Source organism: Ictidomys tridecemlineatus, chromosome 10, assembly GCF_052094955.1.
Source record: "Ictidomys tridecemlineatus isolate mIctTri1 chromosome 10, mIctTri1.hap1, whole genome shotgun sequence".
NCBI lineage: Eukaryota > Metazoa > Chordata > Mammalia > Rodentia > Sciuridae > Ictidomys > Ictidomys tridecemlineatus.
In genome coordinates this window covers 110,479,958-110,502,030 of record NC_135486.1, presented here as the reverse complement: position 1 = coordinate 110,502,030, position 22,073 = coordinate 110,479,958, and the positions used below count along the sequence as shown (strand labels likewise).

Genomic DNA, 22,073 nt, shown 5'->3' with positions numbered 1-22,073 from the left:
TCCGCCAGGCTCGCCTAGCCGCCAGCCGAACGCCTGCTTCGGCCCGCGCGCGAGTTCGCGACGCGGAATGTGCTTGCGCCTGCGCGTGGCCGGGTTGAGGCACGCATCGCGGAGAGGGTGACCCTGAGGGTGCCGCGGGGAGTGGACTCGGGGACGTGGAGGCCAGGGCGGCGTTCACTTCGCTGGAAGGTTCGAGTGAGTTCCTGTTCGCTCCTCGCAGGAGTCCCCGGACTCGGCGGAGCCTGAGCCTGGCCTGTGCGTCGTGGGAGGAGACCGGGCTCTAAAGGCGGGTGGAGAGGGGTCAGGGTTGGCCCGAGGGTCCCGGAGCGCATCTGGGGTCCAGCGGATCCCTCCAAGGGGGAACGGCGCTGGGAGTCTCTAATTCAGGATTTCAGACCTGGTAAGAAAATTCCTTTATTTTCTCTGTGTGAAAGTGGGCATTTCTGTCTCTGACTGAGCTGCGTTAGCAGCGCCTGGTATTTCAGGCGGAGATGAGTGTTCGAGCCGCGTCTGCGGCACCTGGATCTACCGTTTACACTCGTTTCCGCCTTGAAATTATGACAGGATATCGCTATTTAATACATCGAACGAGAAGAGAAGCACATATACTAGCGCAGCCTGAATGTGTATGTATTGCTATAGTACTGCTGCAGGACCTCAGCAAATCTCTTCCTTACCTCGTCTTGGTCACTCATCTGTTCAACCTTCTATCACCTCCGAGGTCTTTTCATTGGCAACCATCCAATACAGCCATACCTTAAAATATTTTCCTGCTGTTAGCTGGTTATTCTGATTTTTTTAAATTAAAGGATTTAAAGTATGCACGCTGAAATCTCTAGCTCAGTACTGTCTAAAAGAAATAAAATGCAAGGCCCAGCACATTAGCGCAAGCCTGTAATCTCAGTACCTCCGGAAGCTGAGACAGGAGGAGCCTGAATTCAAAGCCAGCCTCAGCAATTTAGGGAGGCCTTAAGCAACTCAGCGAGACCCTCTCTGTCTTTAAACAACATAAAAAAGGGCTGGAGATGTGACTCTGTGGTTAAGCACACACACACACACATAATATATACCCACACAATATATATATATCAAACACATAAGTAATTTTAAATTTTCAAATGGTCACATTAAATTAAAAGAAACTTTGAAATGAATGTTAATAATATATTTCACTTAGCCCAGCGTAGCTGAAATATTTCAGGACTTTTAAAAGTTATTAATGTGTATTTTAGATTCTAGTTTTTTTGTAAAAAAGACTTTGAAATCCAATGTGCATTTTACACTTAAAGCCATATCACCTTTCAGACTGGTCACACTGCAAGTGCTCGGTAGCCACATGCCACAGTGGCTGTTGTCTTGGACAGCACAGCTCTTCCCTATTTGTCCACGAGTTTTCCATAAAAGAAACACTTGAGTTAGATTCCTTTTGCAGAGGCCTAGAATGCCAACAACAAATTTTTCCTAATAAGTGATAGTAACTACAGCTTTTATATATATATAATATGTATATATATATATTATATATATATATATATATTTTAGTTGTAGAAGGACACAATACCTTTATTTATTTATCTTTATGCGGTGCTGCGGATTGAACCCAGTGCCTTACCTATGCTAGGTGAGTGTTCCACCACTTAGCCACAACCCCACCCCAATAACTACAGGTTTTGAATACCTCTTAAATGCCAGGCATTGTACTAAAAGCATCTCATGTAATTTCATTTTACAGTTGAAGCTATCAAGGCACAGGAAGGTCAAGTAACAGGTTCTAGGACTCTAACTTGGCTCTGACTTTAGTGTCCATGTTCATAGATCATGATTTGACAATACCAATAGCTTATTATCTAATAAGTGTTGACAATGCCAGCACTGTGCTACATGCTTCGTATAAGAGTTTGAACCCAGGGGCACTTAACCTCTGAGCCACATCCCATTTTTGTGTTTTATTTAGAGGCAGGGTCTCACTGAGTTACTTAGGGCCTCTCTAAGTTGCTGAAGCTGGCTTTGAACTCACAGTCTTCTTGCCTCAGCCTCCCAAGCTGATCTAATGCATCATGATCTCACCTGTTGCTACAGTGCTGTGTGGGTAACCTTGTTAATCTCAGTTTAGAGGTGACACTGATGTTGGAGCAGTGAGTGCCCAGGGGCATATGGATAGTTGTTTGACAGTGCTAGAATCTAACCTCAGGGCCCACTTTAACCACTTCTCTGTCCTCCTTCTGTCTTTGATGACTATGATTTTGAGTTGACTTCTTTTTTTCCCTGATGTATTCCAGGCCTTGTGGGACAGAAAAGACAGAGATGGACCCCGTGAGACTTGTCCGCCTATTCTCTTGGGCCCGCCCCTTGGGGCTCTTGGGCCTCCAGCACTTTGACTTTCTTGGAGCCCAGTGGACAGGAGGCAGGGAGGGGCTTGTGTGGCTGAGGGCTGTGGGGCCAACTCAGCCAGCCTTAGCCGCCTTCAGCAGCTCCCCTTTGTCAGCTGCCTTTGAATCTGGGAGCCAGAAGAATATGAGCAGCCTCCACTCTGACCCAAGCCAGCCCAGCTCCACAGGCCCTCAAGAAGAAGAGGAGAGCTTTGGAACCCTCTCTAATAAATACTCCTCCCGGAAGATATTCCACAAATCAACACCCCAGTTGTATGACCTACGACTCAGGGAACAGAATATTGAGGAAGATGAAGAAGGGGAACTGGAACCAAAATCATGGCCGGGCCCAAGAAACACCCCATATTGGTACTTCCTTCAGTGTAAACGCCTAATCAGGGAAGGAAAGGTGAGGAACCTTGGGATTTGGCTTTCCTGCAGCTCAGTATATTGTGGTGGGCCACCCAGCCTTCCCCACAATACATGTTGAGATGCTCAGTGTTTGGTCCATGGGCCCTTTTTCTTCCCTGGCATCATTTACCCTGCTGACCCATCAGTCTCATGGCATTGACGTTCCCTAGCTGGTGTATATCTCCAGCTGTGTTCTTCCCATGGACTCTGATCAGTGTATTGGTTTTCCTCCTTGTCATCTCCCTGTGCTTATCCACACAGGCACCTGTACAGATTCAAGTCTGTTTTCCCACACTTCACCTCACTTCATGGCAATCCTGTCATTCCATTGCCAAGGCCAAACTTCCTTAGGTCATGCTTCATTCTTCTCTTGCTCTTACCAACTCTACCCCCAGCCTGTCGCTAGCCCTAAGTACTTCTCACAGCCCCACTCTTGAAAGGCCTTCTCTTTGCCCTTCTCAGCTATTAGAACACTTAACACTTGTTGCTCTGGTCACTTCCTGCCATGCTGTCAATCACAGCACAGAGCTGTCATGTTAAACAGAAGGCAGATTGGGTTAATCATTTCCCCCAAATTCCCAGTGTATTCAGTGGCATTTATGTTGGGGTGTAGTTTAGTGGTAGAGAATTTGCCTAACATGCTTGAGGCCCTGAGTCTAATCCCCAGCACCAAAAAAAAAAAAAAAAAAGAGAAAAAAGGTTATTTTTGTGGGGACTGATAATGATATTACTTTGTGTTTAAAAGTCTCTTGGAGGTATGTGCTGAAGTTCTTATGGATGAACTGAGAGGATCACTGAGATTTGCTTTAAACATAGTATTTGGAGGGGGCATGCAAGCTACAGGTGCTACAGGTGAAACAGGATTGGCTAGATATTTACAGTTGTAGTTATACTGTTCTCCTTGCTTTTGTGTACATTCGGATGAAAAGTTAAGAAATAAAGAGAAGCCAAAATCTCCACGTGGCTTTTTTTTTTTTTTTTTTTTGGAGCCTGCAAGATCTGCCACCCTCATCCTCCACTCCTCCATTATCTCTCTACCCTCATCTCTTACTTTGTTTCATTCACCTCAGCACCCCAACTTCTCATTCATCTTCCAGGCCCACTCCTTTGCACTGACTATTCCCTCAGAGAGCCTCCTGGCTCTCTCCCCTATCTTCTTCAGGTCTTTGTTTATGCGCCACCTGGCTCCTAAAGATGAATCCCATGTATCTTTCTTCCAGTATTCCCTGCTTTAATTTTTGTTCATAAATACATATGTATTTCTTCATTACTGCACTTTGTGGTCTGTCTTTCCAACTACAACATGACTTCATGAGGGAGGAGCTTCTTCTTCACAGCCAGTGAATAGATTTTGCTAGGCTTATAATAGATAGGACTCAGTAATTATTTGAATTAACAGATGAAAGTAATTAAAGGGTGAAGTAGTGAACTGAGGATTTAAAAATATATACATATGTGTGTGTATGTGTGTATGTATAATCTTTTTTGGTGTTGGAGGATCAAACCCAGGGCCTCATACATAACCAGGCAAATGCTCTACTATGAAGCCACATCCCTCCCTGTGAACCAAGGATTGAACCGGGGAGTAGAATAGGGAGTAGAGATGAGGCTAAAGCAACTGTGGTCTGTGGAGGTTTATAGTCACCCAGAGCTGCTGCCCTGCACCATGTCAGGACGGTTCCTCCCTCCCTCTACTGAGGGTCTCTGAGGCCATCCTAAGCCCTTGTCTCATCCTCACTTTGTCTCCCTTTCCTGCCAGCTGGCTGAAGCCCTGGACTTATTTGAGAGGCAGATGCTAAAGGAGGAGCGACTGCAGCCACTCGAGTACAACTACACGGTGCTGATTGGGGGCTGCGGGCGGGCTGGCTACCTGAAGAAAGCCTTCGGGCTCTACAATGATGTAAGTGTGCCACATGCTCTAGAGAATATGGGTTTTGGGACCATAAGGCTGGGTACAGATCCTGAGTGTGCCACTTGCTGGTGCTTTACTCTGGGTGGAGGACTTAAGCTCCCTGGTGGCAGAGTTATCATCTATAAAACGAAGGTGATCTTGGGTATTAATTGAGATGACACCTTCAGCATCCACCTGGGCCACCATGGGCCCACACAGCTCCTTCCTTTTCTGCTACTGTTCCTGGTTCATGTTGTTTTTTATCCCCTGCATATGGCACCCACATGCACTGGCTTCCACATGAGAAAGTACTTTTATTCCTTCTGGAAGATCACTTTACTTTCCATTCATTTACCTCTTTGGTGTGTCATCATTGGGAAGCTATTTCCTTCATGAGTCAAGAAAGGCTTCCTGGGGAGGTCGGTAGATCTGTCGGAGACAGCCTGTCTACTGATGCCAGAAGGTTGGGGGTCCTTTACCCAGCAGGGGCTTCTGGGGATTTTAGTCTTCCTGTCACTCCAGGTCCAATGATCTATAGCTGGAAGCAAGGGGGAGTCATTGCACTTACAAATGGTAGAATAGCATGACAGCTTTTAAAAGACCTACATAGACTTAGGGACCCTGCTCAAAATAAAAAGGTCTGGTATGTAGCTCAGAGATAGAAGTGCCCTTGTGTTCAATCTCCAGTACTGCAGAATAAATAAAGACCTAATAAATAGTCATGGCACAGGAAGACAGGAGGCTTCCCTGGCCAACTAGCTGGCAGAAAATAGTTCACATGCCAGCTAATGGGCAAGGAGAAAAGGGGGAAGTTGGTCACCCATTCAGTAGCAATTCTCCTTTACATCTGCAGAATTCTTAAGTGATTGCCCTACTTATCACCACCTTAGTGAAGCCGGGCTTCTCTATTTAGCCTTTGTCATTCTCTATCCTTTGTTGCCTGTTGTTGTTCTTATTGATGTGTGTGTGGTACTGAGGATTGAACCCAAGGCCTCAAGTGCATGTGAGGCAAGCACTTACCAACTGAGTTATATCCCCAGCCCTCAAATGCTTTTTATTTGGAGACAGGTTTTCACTAAGTTATCCAGGCTAACCTTGAATTTGTGGTCTTCCTGCCTCAGCCTCCCAAGTTGTTGAGATTATAGATGTATTCTAATTAGTATTTTATGTTTACTTTTTTATGTATTTGTGTAGTCCTTAGGATTAAACCAAGGGGCACTTTACCTTTGAGTTACATTCCCAGCCCTTTCTTATTTTTCATTTTGAGAAGGGTCTCACTAAGTTGCTCAGACTAGTCTCAAACTTATAATCCTCCTGTCTCAGCCTTCCAGTCACTGGAATTACAGGCATTTTTTAAATAGCCATTTTATTTTAAAATAATTTTAGCTTTATAAAAAAAGTTGCAGAGGGCTGGGGATGTGGCTCAAGCAGTAGCACGCTCGCCTGGCATGTGTGCGGCCCGGGTTTGATCCTCAGCACCACATACAAACAAAGATGTTGTGTCCGCCGAAAACTAAAAAAGAAATATTAAAAAATTCTCTCTCTCTCTCTCTCTCTCTCTCTTTAAAAAAAAAAGTTGCAGAGACAGTATAGAAAGTTCCCACATACCTTTCACCCAATTTTTGCCATATTGACATCATATAGTACCATACTACATTCGTCAAAAGAAAACACTCAATATCAGTGCATGGCTGGGATCTAAATTCCAGACTTTATTTGGATTTCACCAGTTTTTCCATTCATTCTATTCCTGTGTGCATTCTGGGCTTTCAGACTGGCACTAGTTCCTGCAGTCTGTGACATTTTATGAGTCTTCCCTGTTTTTCACAACCATGACAGTTTTGGAGAGCACTGGTCAGGTCTGGTACAGACCCATCAGTGTGTTTGGCTGGTGCTTTCTCTTAAGATAGGAGTTGGGGTGTGGGAAAAGTCTATCGCAGAGGTTAGTGCCCTTTCATGTCAGGGTGCACATGCATCAACACATCTTATTACTGATGACTTGAACCTTGGTCACTTGGTGAAAGTGGTGTTTGCTAGGTCTCTCCAGTGTTTTCTTATACTTTTTCCCTTTTCACCCTGTTTTCTGGGTATCCTTCACAGCATTTAGGACTGCATGTGAGTACTTGATCATCTGCCATTTATTTTTCTTTTTCTAATGAATGCTTAATGAGGATAGGCTCTGCTTGCTCTGATCACTACTGGTTCCCACTGAGGACATGAAGGAAGTCCTTTGTTCACACCTATCAAATACATGATAAACACAGAGTGTACATCTTCCTCTAAGAACAGATTATCATCTGCATTCCTCCCCCCCCCTTTTTTTTTTTGAAAAAAGTACTTTTTTGGAAAAAGCAGCTTGCCACTGAGTTATATCCTCAGCCCTTCTTATTTTTTTAATTAAAAAAACTTTTTAGTTGTATATTGACACCATAACTTTATTTTATTTATTTTTACGTGGTTGTGAGGATTGAACCCAGTGCCTCACGTGTGCTAGGCAAGTGCTCTACCACTGAGCCACAAATACAACTCCTTATTTTTTATTTTATTCACTAAGTTGCCCAGGCTGTCCTTGAACTTGCAGTTCTCTTGCGTCAGACTCCGTTAGCTGAATTACAGGTGTTTATTATCACACACAGCCCACCTGCACTTTTCGGATAAGGAAATTGAGGCTCAGAGAAGAATGGACATGTCCATGGTTGCCCTGTAGGAGAGCATTGGAACTGGGATTTGAGCCCCAAATGATCTGACTCTAGTAGGGCTCTTTTCAGTGCCTCAGCAGCTGGTCACCTGCCCCATTGGTCAGATAACCTTCTCCAGGCAATAGTGAGTGCTTGGCTTTACTAGTAGGCTCTGACTCCAGTGTCCTCCTCAGCCACCTGGAGGCTTTATAGGTCCCTCATTCCCAGAGTGTGACATAGATGTTGGATAGTCTTAAGAGTGTGTATTGCTGTTGGCTGCTGCAAATGGGTGGGGAGCCACCCAAGATCACTTACCTATACTCTCCTACCAGCCCCTGCATCTCTTTTAGGATGATGGTTTCATTCCCAGTTCTGCAAGGAAAACTCACTTGCCCGTGACCCCTTAGTTAGTGAGCACTGTGCTTCTTTTCCCAGACAGATCCACCCTGTGGCCCTTTGCCAATCAGGGTGATCTGGTTGAGGTTAGGGATTGGAAGACCCCTGCTGCAAACACCCCAGGCCCAGAGCAGTCTTGACAAGTGACCAGGTGCTCAGCGAGAATGATTTCTCATTGGAATTTCTGGGGTGAAGTCTTCAGTTTCCAGAGTCCCTCTGTAGAGTTGGGTTTAGATATGTAAATGTCCCTTGGTTCAGCCTTAGCCCTTTGAAATGTCCCTTGGCTCAGCCTTAGCCCTCAGGTCAGTGGACTATAGTAATATTACCTCTCTAGGGTAACTGCTTTTCTCTGTGTCCAACTGATCCTGGTACTACATCTTACATTTCTTTCACTTCAACAGATGAAAAAACGGGATTTAGAGCCCTCAGATGCCACATATACAGCCCTGTTCAATGTCTGTGCCGAGTCACCCTGGAAGGACTCTGCCCTTCAGAGTGCCCTGAAACTACGACAGCAGCTCCAGGCTAAAAATGTCCAGTTCAACCTGAAGACATACCATGCTCTGCTGAAGATGGCTGCCAAGTGCTCAGACCTCAGGATGTGCCTTGATGTGTTCAAGGTGGGACAGCCCCCTCCCTGTTTCTCCCTTTTGGGCCCAGTTCCATCAGGGCAGGTTGGAGGCAGAGACAATGGTAGGCTGTGGGGCAGGGTGGGGGGGCAGGAAGCCACCAGTCGTGGGGTGGGGAGCCCCTGTACTGACTGGAGGGCCAGAGTAGGGGCTTGAGGTACTGAGAGGTGGAAGGGACATCTCAAGGAGGGGAGAGCCAAACCTGACACACCAAGGGGCCAGTGGGAACTAGACACACTGCAGCACAACATGGTGGTGGGGTTGTTCCAAAGATTCTAGAAGACCTGTCCTTTCACAGATGAGGAAACCAAGGCCAGAGAGCTGGGGGCCTTGCCCTCATGGTCACAGCTGGCTGATGATAGAGCTGGGACATTGAGGCCAGGGCTTCAAGGCCAGGGGCCAAACATGGCTGCTAGGGTGTGGTCTATGCAGAGGTGCTGCCCACACTCACTGGCAGGTGGATGTTTGGCTCAGGAGCTGGTTCCAAGCTGGCCCCAAGTGCCATATTTGTTCACTTAGCTCATTAAGACACATGAGCCTGGTTCTGGCCTAGTGGGCCAGGCACCTGGGCCTGGATCCTGTTGCAGATTCTCAATGGAACCACCTTATTCCCTCCCAGGAAATCATCTACAAGGGGCATGCTGTTACAGAAGAGACCTTTAGTTTCCTGCTCATGGGCTGCATCCAGGACAAGAAGATAGGCTTCCGACTCGCCCTGCAGGTCTGCCCCTTCCACCCTGCCTTCCTGCCCTCCTTCCCCTGTGCACCTGCACCAGGAGTGCAAAACAATGATCCTTTGTGCATTTCCTGAGTTTTTGCTACTCTACTGCCTTATGCCAAGCATTTTTATATTTGTCATATTTTGTCTTTCTCAGCAGCCATTGTGAGGCTCACTGCTCTCATTTTACAGGTGCTCAGGAGATGAGGTCCATGGAGACACCAGGGCTGGTCCTCAAGTGAGGGCACAGCCAGCCCATACCTTTCCCACTGTGCTGGATGGCCAGCCCAGGCCCCTTTAGCTCATGGTCCCTGACTGCCTGTAGCCCACTCCACATCCCCTCTCTCCACTCAGCATCTGCAGGTGTGACCCAGAAATGTGTACTTCATCCCAAAGTCAAACCTGCAGCTCTAATTCCAGTTCAGCCCCCAGAGATAATTTTCCTCATCATGTGGGAAGCTGGTGTCAGTGCTGGTGCACAGCTACTTCTGAAGTCACACTGTCCTAAAGTATGCTCCATAGACAAGCAGCAGCAGCCCCATCTAAACTTCCTGTGTCCAAATCTGCATTTCAGCAAACTCCTTGCACAGAGTCTGAGTGCCCTTACAAGGAACAGTCTGGGGTCAGATGCTCCCATCCCCGATGCAGAACCCTTAGAAGTAGTGGCTAGCTGGCCATCATGGATATAGGTAGTTCCTCTCATTCCTTGAACTGATCTGTTCTTCTTAGAAGTAATCTATTGTAGCAGTGGCCTATTTGTGTTACACTCTGGTGAACTGCTTCTGCTAGACACTGTTAGCCCCATTTTTCAGGTGAGGGAACTGAGGCTCACAAAAGTTAGTACCTGCCTGAGGTGCTACGGCCACTAAAAGCTGGGCCTTTAACTGACATTTTATTTGACACTAGACCCTGAATCCCAACTGCCATAGGATGGTGTATGTGTCCCTTAAATCTCCATCTGTCAGCTATTCCTTGTTGGGTATGTCTGCCAAGATTCTGGATCTCTTCAAGGCCCTGCTGTGGTGGGCAGTGGCCCTCTTGCAAGACTCACCGAGCTAGGGTCTAACCTGTTCCTCCACATCTGCACACACATCTCTCAGGAGGGCAGGGTGTCAGACATATGCCCTAACCCCAGGTTGAGGGTAGATTCCTGCTAAGCCCACAAAGCAGAAATGTGTCAGAGCAACCCAGATATGAATAGAGCTGCATCCGTTGATCACACACTGAATGTACTAGATGTCATACAGTGGAGATGAAAATAATATGTCCTATGAGCAGATGGAGACTCAGTGTTCACAACTAATGAGGGTGCAAGACTTCAGCTGCAGTTGGCCTGAACCCAGCCCCTGCAATCTGCTGGCTCCGAATCTGGCTCCATGTTGCCCTGTGCTGGACTCTCAAGAGAATTCTCTGTTAGCCTCAGCACCCTTAAGTCAGGAGTTGGGCATATAGCAGGCACTCAGGAGTTACTGCTGGATCCTATCCTTAGAAGTCAGGCTAGGCTCTTCCAGAACCTAGCCTCTCTGCCATCTCTCCCTTAGGTAAGGGGCTCTAACGATGTGCAGAGGGATGAGACTGCGAGAACAATTTTGGGGTGAACTTGACGAAAGAGAAGAATTGCAGGCCCCTGTGAGGCCTCCCATGGAAGGAGTTTCAGAATTCTGATGATTCTTATTTGTCAGAGCCTGGTGTCAGGTTAGACATTTTTCTTGAGATGTGGTCTTACTGTGTTGCCTAGTCTAATTCTGAACTTCTGGTCTCAGGTGATCTTCATGCCTCAGGCTCCCGTGAGCAGAAACTAAAGTTGCATTACACGTGCAAAGCTCTTTTTTAATTTGGTGGTGCTGGAGATGGAATCCAGGCCTTGTGCTTGCTAGGCAAACACTGTACCAGTGAGCTACACTCCAACCTTCTTATGTCTTCTGATTTTGATGTCTGCTTGCTGCCAGTGCCCACCTCTACTAGGAGGCGGGAACACTGAGCTCATGTTTGTCTCCTCCTACAGGTGTGGAGGCAGATGCTGAGTCTGGGACTCAAGCCAACCCAACATGGCTACAACTTGCTGTTAGGGGCAGCTCGGGACTGTGGCTTGGGGGACCCAGAAGTGGCCTCCAGGCTGCTCCTGAGACCCAGAGAGGAGACAGTCCTGCTCCAGCCCCCAGGCAGGCGGCAGGCAGGGAAGAAAGGCTCTTCTGTGATTGATGGTGTAATGACCAGAGTACATGTGGAGGCGCTGGAGAGGGAGCTGTTTCTGGAACCTTCTCAGGCAGTTGAGGGACTTCCAGAGCCTCGGGAGGCCCTAGTGCCCTGTAAGGCACAATCTGAGGTGGAAACCAGGGCAGAGCCTGACCACACAGCAGTTCTTACCCCAGTGGCTCTGAAGCCATCTCCCTTGGAGTTGGAGATCAACCTCCTGACCCTGGAAACTGTCTCCCCAGCTGTGGTCTCCTTTGGGACAGTGATCACCCCTGCTGACAGACTAGCTTTGATAGGGGGCCTGGAGGGCTTCCTGGGCCAGATGGAAAAGCACGGGCTCCAGCCCGACATTAAAACCCTCACACTGCTGGCTGAGGTGGTAAAGCCTGGGAGCCCTGCGGAGTCCTCACTGCTGACCATCCTAGACAGGCATCAGGTGGAGGCTGATGTGACATTCTTCAACACACTGATGAGGAAGAAGAGCAAGCTGGGAGACCTGGAAGGGGCAAAGGTGAGGGTCTCCAGAGCAGGCTCTGGGCTGTCAGGGACTCTTTCTTTGTTCTTGACCCTTGGACTGTAGAATGTGGTTCATCTATATCTGGAACCCTGTTCTAGGTTCGACCCTGGGTGAGTCTGGAAATTGAGCCACTAGCCAGCCAGGTGCATCCCTGCTGTCCCCTGCCATCTTCATGGAGCTCACAGATTGGTGGGGAAGGGAGATGTCATCATCACCTTGATAAGGGGATATGATGGAAACAGGGCTGCAGTGCCACTCAGCCCGGCACTGGAGCCCGAGTGGCCTCACCCTACACACTGCAAGGCTGCACTCCCTCCGCTCTGGACACTTCTCAGAGCGTCACATCTATTTATTTCTCTACTGAGCAAACCAGGAGGCACGACTTGTATGTGCATGGCTTAACAGGTGGAGGTGTTGGGGCTTTTGACAGGGTTTTGGCCATTCATATAAAGAGATTTTGTGTTATTTTTTTTTGCCAGAAGTACTGCTCTGGGCATTTGTGAGAGTCAAAGGTGACAGATGTTGCCTCTGCCTTCATGCTCACAGAGGACAAGTTAAACATGACAGAGCCCTTCCCCAGTGGTCCATCCTGACTCAGGCAGGCTGAGGGGACACCCTCCTCTTCATACCAGGCCTGGCGCTCCCTCAGCCAGCACTTCCCACTGCAGGCAGTGTTGCCTCCTGCTCTGAATCTTGAGCCCCTGAGGCAGCTTGTCCTCAGACTGATTGGCTGGCTGAGAAGCTGGAGGCAGCAGGTGGGAGGCAGGATATGAAGGGCAATCATGGAGAAGGGACAGTAGGCTGGCAGTCAGGGTGCACATGCTGAGGAGCTGGGTCCTGCAAGGAAAACTGGGCACTATTTGGACCTAGAGTGCTGATCTGGGGCCAGAGGCACTTTGCTGTCTGCAGAGGGAGCCATGAAGCCTCTGAGTAGAGCTATGCCCTTGTAGTCTTCAGCATCCAGCCAAGGGCTTCATGGGAAGGCCTCAGCAGGGTTGGTGGGTCATAAGTCACAGGTTACAATGACATGTCTGCCCTCACAGGCGCTGTTGCCAGTCCTGGCAAAAAGGGGAATTATCCCCAACCTACAGACGTTCTGCAACCTGGCCATTGGGTGTCGTAGGCCCAGGGATGGTCTACAGCTGCTTGCAGACATGAAGGTGAGGGGACTTAGGCCCAAGTAGGGTGCCTGTGGTTCTGGGGAACACTTGGGTGCTCAGGAAGAAAATCTGTGGGGGAATTGTGGGCCCCAGGCCTCTGCACTGGGGCACGGCAAGTAGGATAGCTCCTTTCTGCTGCTGAATGGCCATTGGCCTCCTTTTTAGAGTAAGTTGATCTTGGTGAGCCACTGTGAGAATTGGTACAGAAAGCAGAGGGTATTCCTGTCTGGAAGATGGAGAGGTGGGGGACAGGTCTGGGACCTGACACTGCAGAGGGACCTTGCTAAATGGATTTTACCTGATCACAGCAGAGCGCCACTTCCTGGGGTGTTTGTAGTCACTGTTGTGTCACCCAGCCAATGCTGGCTGCTTTTCTAGGCTTACCACCACATTCTGATGACCACACTTGTCTGTCACCAGAAAACTCATCCATGAGTGAGAAAGTGGTTGCCTCCTGCTTCTTTCTCTGCCTGTCAGTTATCTCAGTTCTTCAGGGAGAACACATGCCTTCCTTTTGGAGGGGGAGGACAGCCTATTGTTGCTATGAGATTCCATATTGCATTCCTAGTAGCTGCCACAAGACAGCCAGAGCAGACTGTTCTGTCCTAACAAATATCATCTTTCTAATTGTGTGATATCCGTGGTGTTCTAGAAATCCCAGATGACCCCCAACACCCACATCTACAGCACTCTCATCAATGCAGCCCTCAAGAAGCTGGACTACACCTATCTCATTGACATCCTGAAGGACATGAAGCATAACAGGGTCCCGGTGAATGAAGTGGTCATCCGCCAACTAGAGTTTGCAGCTGAGTACCCACCCACCTTTGACAGGGTATGTGCACCAAGCTCTGAAATGCTCATTGTCTCCTTAATCATTGCTGTTCCTGCTTCTGACCTTATATCATATGTGGTAATGCTCTGTATCTCTGATCATTCTTTTCTTTTGCCTATTTTGTCCTCCATCCCCTACGTTCTTACAGTACCTGGTGTATCTTGTTTCTCCTTTTCTTATCAGCCCTCTGTGGAGATGGCTGCAGTAGTCCCAAGGTGATAGGTCAGAAGGGAGTCGGAGGCTCTCTGGAAAAGGTAGAATTGGTGGGACCCAGCAATTCATGTGGGGGCTCTTGTGACATCTATGGATCGAGGAACAGTACAGTGCACATTCAGGAAGAAAAATAACTGTTGGACAGATAGTGGTCTGGCCTGCCACATATAATTACTTTGAATTAACTTATGTATGTATGCATGTATATATGGTCGGTCCCGGGGATTGAACCCAGGAACACTTTACTGCCGAGTTACATCCCCAGCCCCTTTTCATTTTTAGACTTTTTTTGGCTAAGTTGCTAAGGGCCTTGCTAAATTATTGAGGCTGGCTTTGAATTTAAGATCCTCTTGCCTCAGCCTCTGAGTTACTGAGATTACAGGTGTCTGCCACCATATCCGGCTGGAATTTCTTCCTTAATGGTGGCAATGCTCATGTTATATTCTTCTCTGTCTCCTGTAGTCTCTTGGAAGCAAGAACAGTAGGGATAGCTTCCCCAAGGACTGAGCCAGCTGCTGGGTTATGAGAATAGCTGTAGACGATATACAGTGATTCTGATTACCAGGACTCCCCTGAATTCCATGCTTTTCCAATTACAGTACAAAGGGAAGAACACTTACTTGGAGAAGATCGATGGCTTCCGAGCTTATTATAAGCAGTGGCTGAAAGTGATGCCAGCAGAGGAAACCCCCCACCCCTGGCAGGAGTTCCGGACCAAGTCCAAAAGAGACACTATCAGGGATGCTGGTGTGGACGAAGTCCTTGGGGGCAGGTAACAGAATGCACAGCTAGAACAAAGTGCCTGGACCTTGGTGCCTGATGGGAGTCCCAGGAGTCCTTTCCATGATAAAGACAAGCAAACATGCTGGTGTCACCTTCCTTGAGTTGGAAATGCAGCATTTTATGGGTACAGATATGAGGACAAACACTGGGCCCAGGGTGCCCAAGAGCACCTGCCACAGCTGGTCCAAGAGCAATCTTTGCACATCATCTCAGATCAGTTTCACCTGAGAGACTGTCAGCCCATCATTGCTGGGTGACTTGTGGTCATACAGTACGTATGAGGTGGAGCCAGGACTAAGCATAGAGGTTCCCTGGGGCCTGGCATTTTCCTACCAGGTTCCAGTTTGTTACTCTCAAAGAATGGACATAAGGCCCAAGAGGTTTCAACGTTTTATTTTTATAAATCACATCAGGTGAAAACCAAAGCCTTCACCTATAGAGGTGCTCCAACTCGCGCCTGAGGCACTGCTGAGAAGAGCTGCTCCCAAGAAGCCGTGGCAGGATATGCAGAAGCCTGCAAGGTCTGAAGTCCAGGGTGGAGAGGGGCCAGGCCTATGGCCTCAGCCAGAGCAGCCCCGACAGCCACAGTGTGTACACTCGATGATGCGGCCCTGCAACAGAGCACAGCTAAGCTACTGCACCTGGTCACACACCCATATACCCCGACCCTCTGGCTAAGAAGGGTGCCAACAGTGTATTTCCTGCAGAACACATCTCAGAAACCTTTGCTGGATTAGTTCTGGACAGAGGAACTTCAGTTCCCTCATGAAAATGGGAAATGCTACTCTTCACACTGAAGTTATATTTGTGTGCATTTAATACATAAATTCAACATACACAATTGTCAAAAAGGAAAAAAATCTGTGTGGATGAGTCTCATTACTCCACCAGTGAGCTGAGGCAGGTGCCACTGCTCAGAGGGCTCATGCCAGGGGTCTCAAGGCTCCTCTCTGCTAGGACACTGGGGCAGAAAGGTATACACTTGAGTTTCTGTGGCTTACAACAGTCTTATCCCAAATGCCCAGTGGCTGGCTGGGGTCAGCAGACTAAAGGCCCTAGAGCAGTGGTTTATGTTAATTTTATTTTTCCAGTTCTTTTTTTGAGGAACAGAGTTTAGTCTAAGCAAACAAAATCCTCTGCTGAAACTCAGCCAAGCCTTTGCTAGGTTGACGCAGTACCTCTGTCACAACACCCCTGTGGAATCTTGGGGCACTCAGAAGACAGACTTCTGCTGCTCTGCCACCCCTGCCTTCATCATGCTCACAACATAGCCTTCCCTCCAGAGCTAGCCCTTCCCACTGCTGAGTATGCCCATGCATGAGCTTCCACATGGTGCAGGCAGAGCTAGCCACTGCGTTACAGCCCTCAGTACTGAGCCAAAGCTCTAGGAACTCACTGCAGCATAAAAAATACCATGGAATAAGGCGCCTGTGGGAAGCTAGGAGGAAAAAAGGACAAGCTGGGCCATCTGGCCTGACCTCTAGCTGAGCCAATAACTTGGCCAAGGGGCTACAGGACATGACTACTTAATTGGTAAGTGCCAATATCTAATGCCTGCCTTTTTCTGCAGCTTCATTTAAGAGGAGCTCAGGTCCTATTATTACACACACAGCACCATTCCTGAGGTGCCCTGCCTAGCTGTCAAACAGAAAGTTCTGATAAGAAATAAGTGGTGACATTAAAGTGGATTGAAGGGAAAGGGACAGGAACTCCTACTGACCAGCCATCCTTTCCTAATATTGTTTCTCACTACCTCAGAGGTAGGTATTGCACCACCACTTCCTAAATAAGGAAAGGGATTGTTACTTGCCCAAAGTTGAGACTGGCTCCAGACTTAACAAGATTTCTAAGCCCCATCCCTGAACAGGGAACTTATTCCTGGGAGGGATGGCCAGCAGGATTCCAGTGACAAAACTGCATTCCAGCCAAACCAAATGCTGTAAGCACCCCTGGAGTCAATTAGAGCAGAGTTTTGAAGTGAAAACAATGTCAAATTCAATAATCAGGCATTACCACTTCCAGCTTGCTTTTAGGAACCCGGCAAATGCAGTTAGTTCCAAAATTGGTGTCCCGAGTCTGAATGCACCGCAGACAGCACAAGTTCTCATATCCCTGCTTTTTCCACTTTGCAATCAAGTTTTTGTCTGCATAACCTTCTTTAATACAATATTCATAGAGTTCTGTCAAAAGATTGGGAAAGGATATCAGACCATGGTGTAACAAACCTGCCTCCACCCTTGATTAAAAAGAAAAATTTGCCCATTTTTAGTGATTAAAAAAAAAAAAAAAAACAACTCATGGTGCTTGCTGAGGCTACAAGCATGAGAATCATTACTTAATTCTGAAAGTTCAAAGGGTCAAGAGAGAATTTAGCCAATTACCTCTGCTTATGGCTTTCCGCTTATAAAAGAGATCAAAGATATAGCGGGTTTTCTGGTGGTGGATCCTGAAGATGGGCCACAGAGATTCCACTTTTCTCTTTCCCTCATGAGGTTCTGTTTCAGCTGGGAAGAAAAAAAGTATGTTTGTTTTGAGGAGCAGAATTAGTCTACACAGGATGTTTTGTTTTCCAATAACTACATATAATAAATGAAAACTACTTTATACCCCCTAAAATGGCTATAATCAAAATGAAGGACATTAACAAGCATTAGGGACAATGTGGAGAAATCAGGCTCCATACCCTGCTGGTGGCAATAGTGTAGCCACTGTGGAAAACAATTTGACAATTTCTCAAGAAGTTAAGTATATATGGGCATTGTAGTGCGTATCTGTAATCCTAGCAGCTCAGGAAGCTGAAACAAGAGGACCACAAATTTGAGGCCAGCCAAGCAACTGATGAAGACCCTGCCTCAAATAAAAGATTAAGTAAAGGGCTGTGGAGGCTGTGGCTTAGTGGCAGAGTGCTTGCCTAGCATGTGTGAGGCACTGGGTTCGAGCCTTAGCACTACATACAAAAATTAGCAAATGAAATAAAGGTATGCTGTCCATCTACAACTACAAAAAAAGGTGGTGTGTGTGTGTGCCTGTGTGTGCGCGCACGCGCATACTGGGAATGTAGCTTAGTGGTAAAGCACCCCTGGGTTAAATCCCTCAAAAATACAAAAGAAGTCAAACCTAAAGAGTTACCATATGACCCAGAAACTCTTAGATATACACCAAAGATTACTGAAAATATACATGTATGTGCAGACTTATACGAGAATATTTGTAGAAAACAAAAAAAGTACTAACAACCCAAATGTCCATCGACTCAAGAATGGATAAACACTTGGATGTGATGGTACACACCTGTAATCCCAGCAGCTTGGGAGACTGAGGCAGGAGGATCTCGGGTTCAAACCCAGCCTTAGCAACTTAGTGAGACTCTGTCTCTACATAAAATACAAAAAAGGGCTGGGGGGGGCAGCTCAGTGGTTAAGCGCCCCAGGGTTCAATCCTTGGTGGGGGTGTGTGTGTGTGTGTGTGTGTGTGTGTGTGTGTGTGTGTTGGCAATGAATAAACAAAGTGTAGTCTTTTCGTACAAAGGTAGAACTGAGGGTGGTGATGGCTGCACAGGTCTCTGAACATACACTTTAAAAGTGTCAATTTATAGTATGTGATTTATATTAATAAAGTAATTTAAAAAGAAAAAGTTGAACATATTTTTGAAAAAATTTAGTCTTTTAAACTAGGTAAATTAGAAAATGTAGATTTAAAAAAAGAAATCATTCAACAATAACCTCTGTTAACACCCTGGTTAGTCTGTCTCTCTGAATCTCTTTCTATAGCATCATAAATTCTCAAAGTAATCCTGGGCCTACAGATGTTCATTCAGATCTAATCATCCTTGAGGTACCTCCAGTTTCATTTCCCAGCCAAAATCCTTTACTGCTTAGAAGAGCCAAAACAAATGATCAGCCTGAAGGTTTTCAGTACAGAAGGTGTGAAGGAGACATCTCCTCCAATGCACATAAATCAGAGGGAACTCACACATGCTGCAAGGCAGTTTTCTGTCTTTGCAATTACCAGTAGATCTTTGTCTATTACCTCCTCTCAGTTTTTAGGGCAAAGGAAAAGCAAGAAGCAATTAAGAAAACTATACCTCCATTTTCCAACCAACTTGTAAGCCATTCTATTACTCAGTTTTTATAATTCAGTTCAACAAATAATTCTGTGACTGAAGCAAAAAGACAGGTATGAAGGATTCAGAGAGCCTATGTGGTTGCTATGGGGAGGCCTTGCTCTAGGTACTCAAGGAATGGCAGTGGGGAAGACAAAGTGCCCTACCCTGTACATCTGGATAATCTTGGTTCTCAACAACATTTTGGATTTGAACCATCTAGACCTGAAATCCTCATTTGCTCATCCTGAAGCTAATCCTTTCTCTGACAGAGTCATGGAGCCATTCTTGACTTTCAATTTGGAGGTCTGGAAGTGCTAAGCCTGCATTCTCATATGGTGAAAGCAACTCTAGGCTGTAGCTTTTGCCTTTCTCCAGTCTGCTTTGTCCCCAGAGAAGTGTTTGTTCCCAACACTAAAGCCAGAATATATATATCCCTCCCCCCCCCCACACACACACACACTTGGATTTTTGTTACAGTGGAAATAAGAATAATATGAACTAGGTCTGAAGCCTATGTGTTTATCAACAATGAGAGGGCCAAGAAATGCTGAAAGACTGTAACAAATAGAAATGAGAGAGCCAGCTAGGTGGTGCATGCCTGTAATCCCAGCAGCTATGGAGGCTGAAGCAGGATGATCACAAGTTAAAAGCCAGCCTCAGCAACTTAGTGAGACCCTGTCTTTTTTTTTCTTTTTTTTTTTTTTTGAGAATTTTAATATTTATTTTTTAGTTCTCGGCGGACACAACATCTTTGTTTGTATGTGGTGCTGAGGATGGAACCCGGGCCGCACGCATGCCAGGCGAGCGCCCTACCGCTTGAGCCACATCCCCAGCCCCAAGAGACCCTGTCTTAAAATAAAAAGAGCTGGGAATATGACTCAGCGGTTAAGCACCCTTGAGTTTAAATAAATTCCAGAAGAAGGACTACTTTGTTTTGGAGATTAAAAAAAAAAAAAAAAAGTAGGGGCTGTGGCTCAGTGGTAGAGCACTCACTTAGCACATGTGAGACACTATGTTCAATCCTCAGCACCACATAAAATAAATAAAAAGGTATTGTGTCCAAATACAACTAAAAAAAGAAAAAAAATTTAAAGAAAATCCACGTCTAAATACAAGGTAAACTGACCCTCTCAAAGTCAACCCTTGTCTTGGGTTCAATCCTTGTATCACCAAAAAAAAAGAAAGAAAAAAAAAATCACTCCCTAAAAGAGGAGTAGGTTTTTTTGTTGTTGTTTTTGTTTTTTAAATTCCAGCTCACTCCCATTTCCCTTATCTTTACTTGACAGAGCTGTTCAGAGAAGAAATCTCTCAGTCCATAATGACCTTGACTACAGCAAGTTCTGGGGACTTAATAGAAGTTACCTAGCACCATTAGTTGTGAAAACAGGAAGCAAAGTATTTTAACATTGGTTTAGTAATGATTGCTGGAGGTATGACCTCATAATAACAGTGGTTTGATTTGTTTCAAACAAGCATTTTAAAAGGTTGCTTTAGGGGTTGGGGACAGTGGTAGAGCACTTCTGTAGTATGTATAAAATCCTAGATGTCATCTCAGCACCACAAAAACAGTTGCTTTAAATGGTAATCCAGACTTGTGGCTTCAGATAAAAACTTCAAAGATGACATATTACATGGGTTCACAAAGTGCAAGATCACACAGAGGGAAGAACAAGGAAACTCCCAGATGACAGAAAGACTGATGAAGAAAATAGTGTCAAAGACCCAGGTCACAAGAAAGTGAGTAAAGATCGTTTCCTAAAGAGTAGCATTTTCAAGTAACTATACTTTATATGATTTTAAATACACAACCAAAATAGTAAATAGATAGATTATTTGACCTATATTCCCTCAAGCTTTGTATTCACATTGGTTAAAACAACTTTTTCGAGGAAATTTCATCAATGTTATTTCCAGCACTTTCAGCATTCTGAGTTAATACACAAAGCATGCCAATATTATGCTGTTATACTGAATTTGTGCTTGGCCCCAGAGGTACCTAAGCCCACAACCTTCTGTCAGCCCACCACAGAAGCACCCAACTCACCTTCTCTCATCTTTTGATCTAATTCATCTAGTGTTGGCTCAATCAACTCCCAGCCATCTGGGGGAGCTTTCCTGCTTCTTTTGACTTTAGGCATTTTCCTCCCACAAGATAATGTACAAAGGTCTGGAGGGGGAAAATTAAATACATTAGTTTCTGAATCTCAGATTACCTAAGTCACTGTTTTGGTACACATTCACTTCCTTGAAGTGGCCCAGGGTAGTAACTATGGGGGGGGGGGGGGAGCGGTGGCGGCTCAACATCCAGACTGCCTGGGTTCAAATCTTGGTTCTTTTACTTATTCATTGTGATTTTTAGAAAGCTACTTAACCTCCCTAAATCTTGGTTTCTTTATCTGTAAAATGGAGTCATTGTGAATTATTATAATTCATGTTATAACGTAACATGCCTGGTATATAATGTGCTTAACAGACTGTGTTGTTATTAACTTACATCAACTACATCCTGGGCTTGTACTGGTTATTGGGAATACAGAATAAGCAATTAAAACACAGTCCCTGCCTCTTAGAAGGTGACCTTATCGTAGAGACAAAGACAAGTGAAAAGGCAATTACAATACAGTGTGAGGGCTACAACTGAGGGAGGAAAACGGATGAGTGTTTAAAAGGGAAAAGATGGCTATAAAGCCACAGTACCTTAGGATCTCTTTCCCAGGAGTGTAGTAGAAAGCTCTTCCGTCTCTGCAGTTACAGGCTTAGATTCTTATTTAGCGCTACCAATTATTTTGTGACTTTGGAGAGATCACTTTCCCTCTTTGGTCTTTAGTCTTATCTGTAAAATTAGGGAGTAGATTAGCCAAAGTCACGTTCAGATCCAAGGAACGTGTTCTATAAAGTCAGGTAAAGTCCATACAATAGGCAAGTACAAATATAAAGAGCAAAGCATGTTTTTCAGACTACATAGCATTTCCTAGCTGGCAAGGAGAGCTCAGGTTATCTCTTACCTTTAAGCATAGAAGACTCATCTCTCCCAAACTCATTGAGTCCGTCTCACTTTGTGATCCCTTTATAAAGTCTCACCCCTACTCCTGAGCGCCTCTTTTCATAATCTCTCCATAAACTTACAGACGAGGAATCAAACTAAGAGGTAGTCTCAGAGTTGCACAACTGG

At 46.0% G+C, this 22,073-nt stretch overlaps 2 protein-coding genes across 5 annotated transcripts in view; one reads left to right on the top strand and one right to left on the bottom strand.

Annotated features, from left to right (window-relative positions):
- Ptcd1 (pentatricopeptide repeat domain 1) overlaps positions 1–18,430 on the top strand; it is a 30,699-nt gene extending 12,269 nt beyond the window's left edge. The window contains exons 1-9 of one of the 4 annotated variants that reach the window (XM_013364925.4): positions 6–195; positions 2,280–2,778; positions 4,540–4,680; positions 8,147–8,365; positions 8,994–9,095; positions 11,098–11,799; positions 12,849–12,965; positions 13,618–13,800; positions 14,613–18,430. In XM_013364925.4, coding sequence (XP_013220379.2) covers positions 2,305–2,778; positions 4,540–4,680; positions 8,147–8,365; positions 8,994–9,095; positions 11,098–11,799; positions 12,849–12,965; positions 13,618–13,800; positions 14,613–14,789 — 2,115 coding nt within the window. In that variant the 5' untranslated portion in view covers positions 6–195; positions 2,280–2,304 and the 3' untranslated portion in view covers positions 14,790–18,430. Of the gene's footprint in view, positions 1–5; positions 401–2,279; positions 2,779–4,539; positions 4,681–8,146; positions 8,366–8,993; positions 9,096–11,097; positions 11,800–12,848; positions 12,966–13,617; positions 13,801–14,612 lie in introns of those variants that run through there. The other 3 variants (XM_005339732.5, XM_078023729.1, XM_078023728.1) reach the window with 3 other exon arrangements.
- Positions 15,174–21,062, bottom strand: Bud31 (BUD31 spliceosome associated protein). Its single transcript, XM_005339733.5, has 4 exons — positions 20,946–21,062; positions 17,178–17,300; positions 16,810–16,976; positions 15,174–15,407 (listed from the first exon to the last, which is right to left on the bottom strand). The coding sequence occupies exons 1-4, from the start codon at positions 21,037–21,039 to the stop codon at positions 15,357–15,359; spliced, it is 435 nt and encodes a 144-aa protein (XP_005339790.1). The 5' UTR covers positions 21,040–21,062; the 3' UTR covers positions 15,174–15,356.
- Between the last annotated feature and the right edge of the window lie 1,011 nt (positions 21,063–22,073).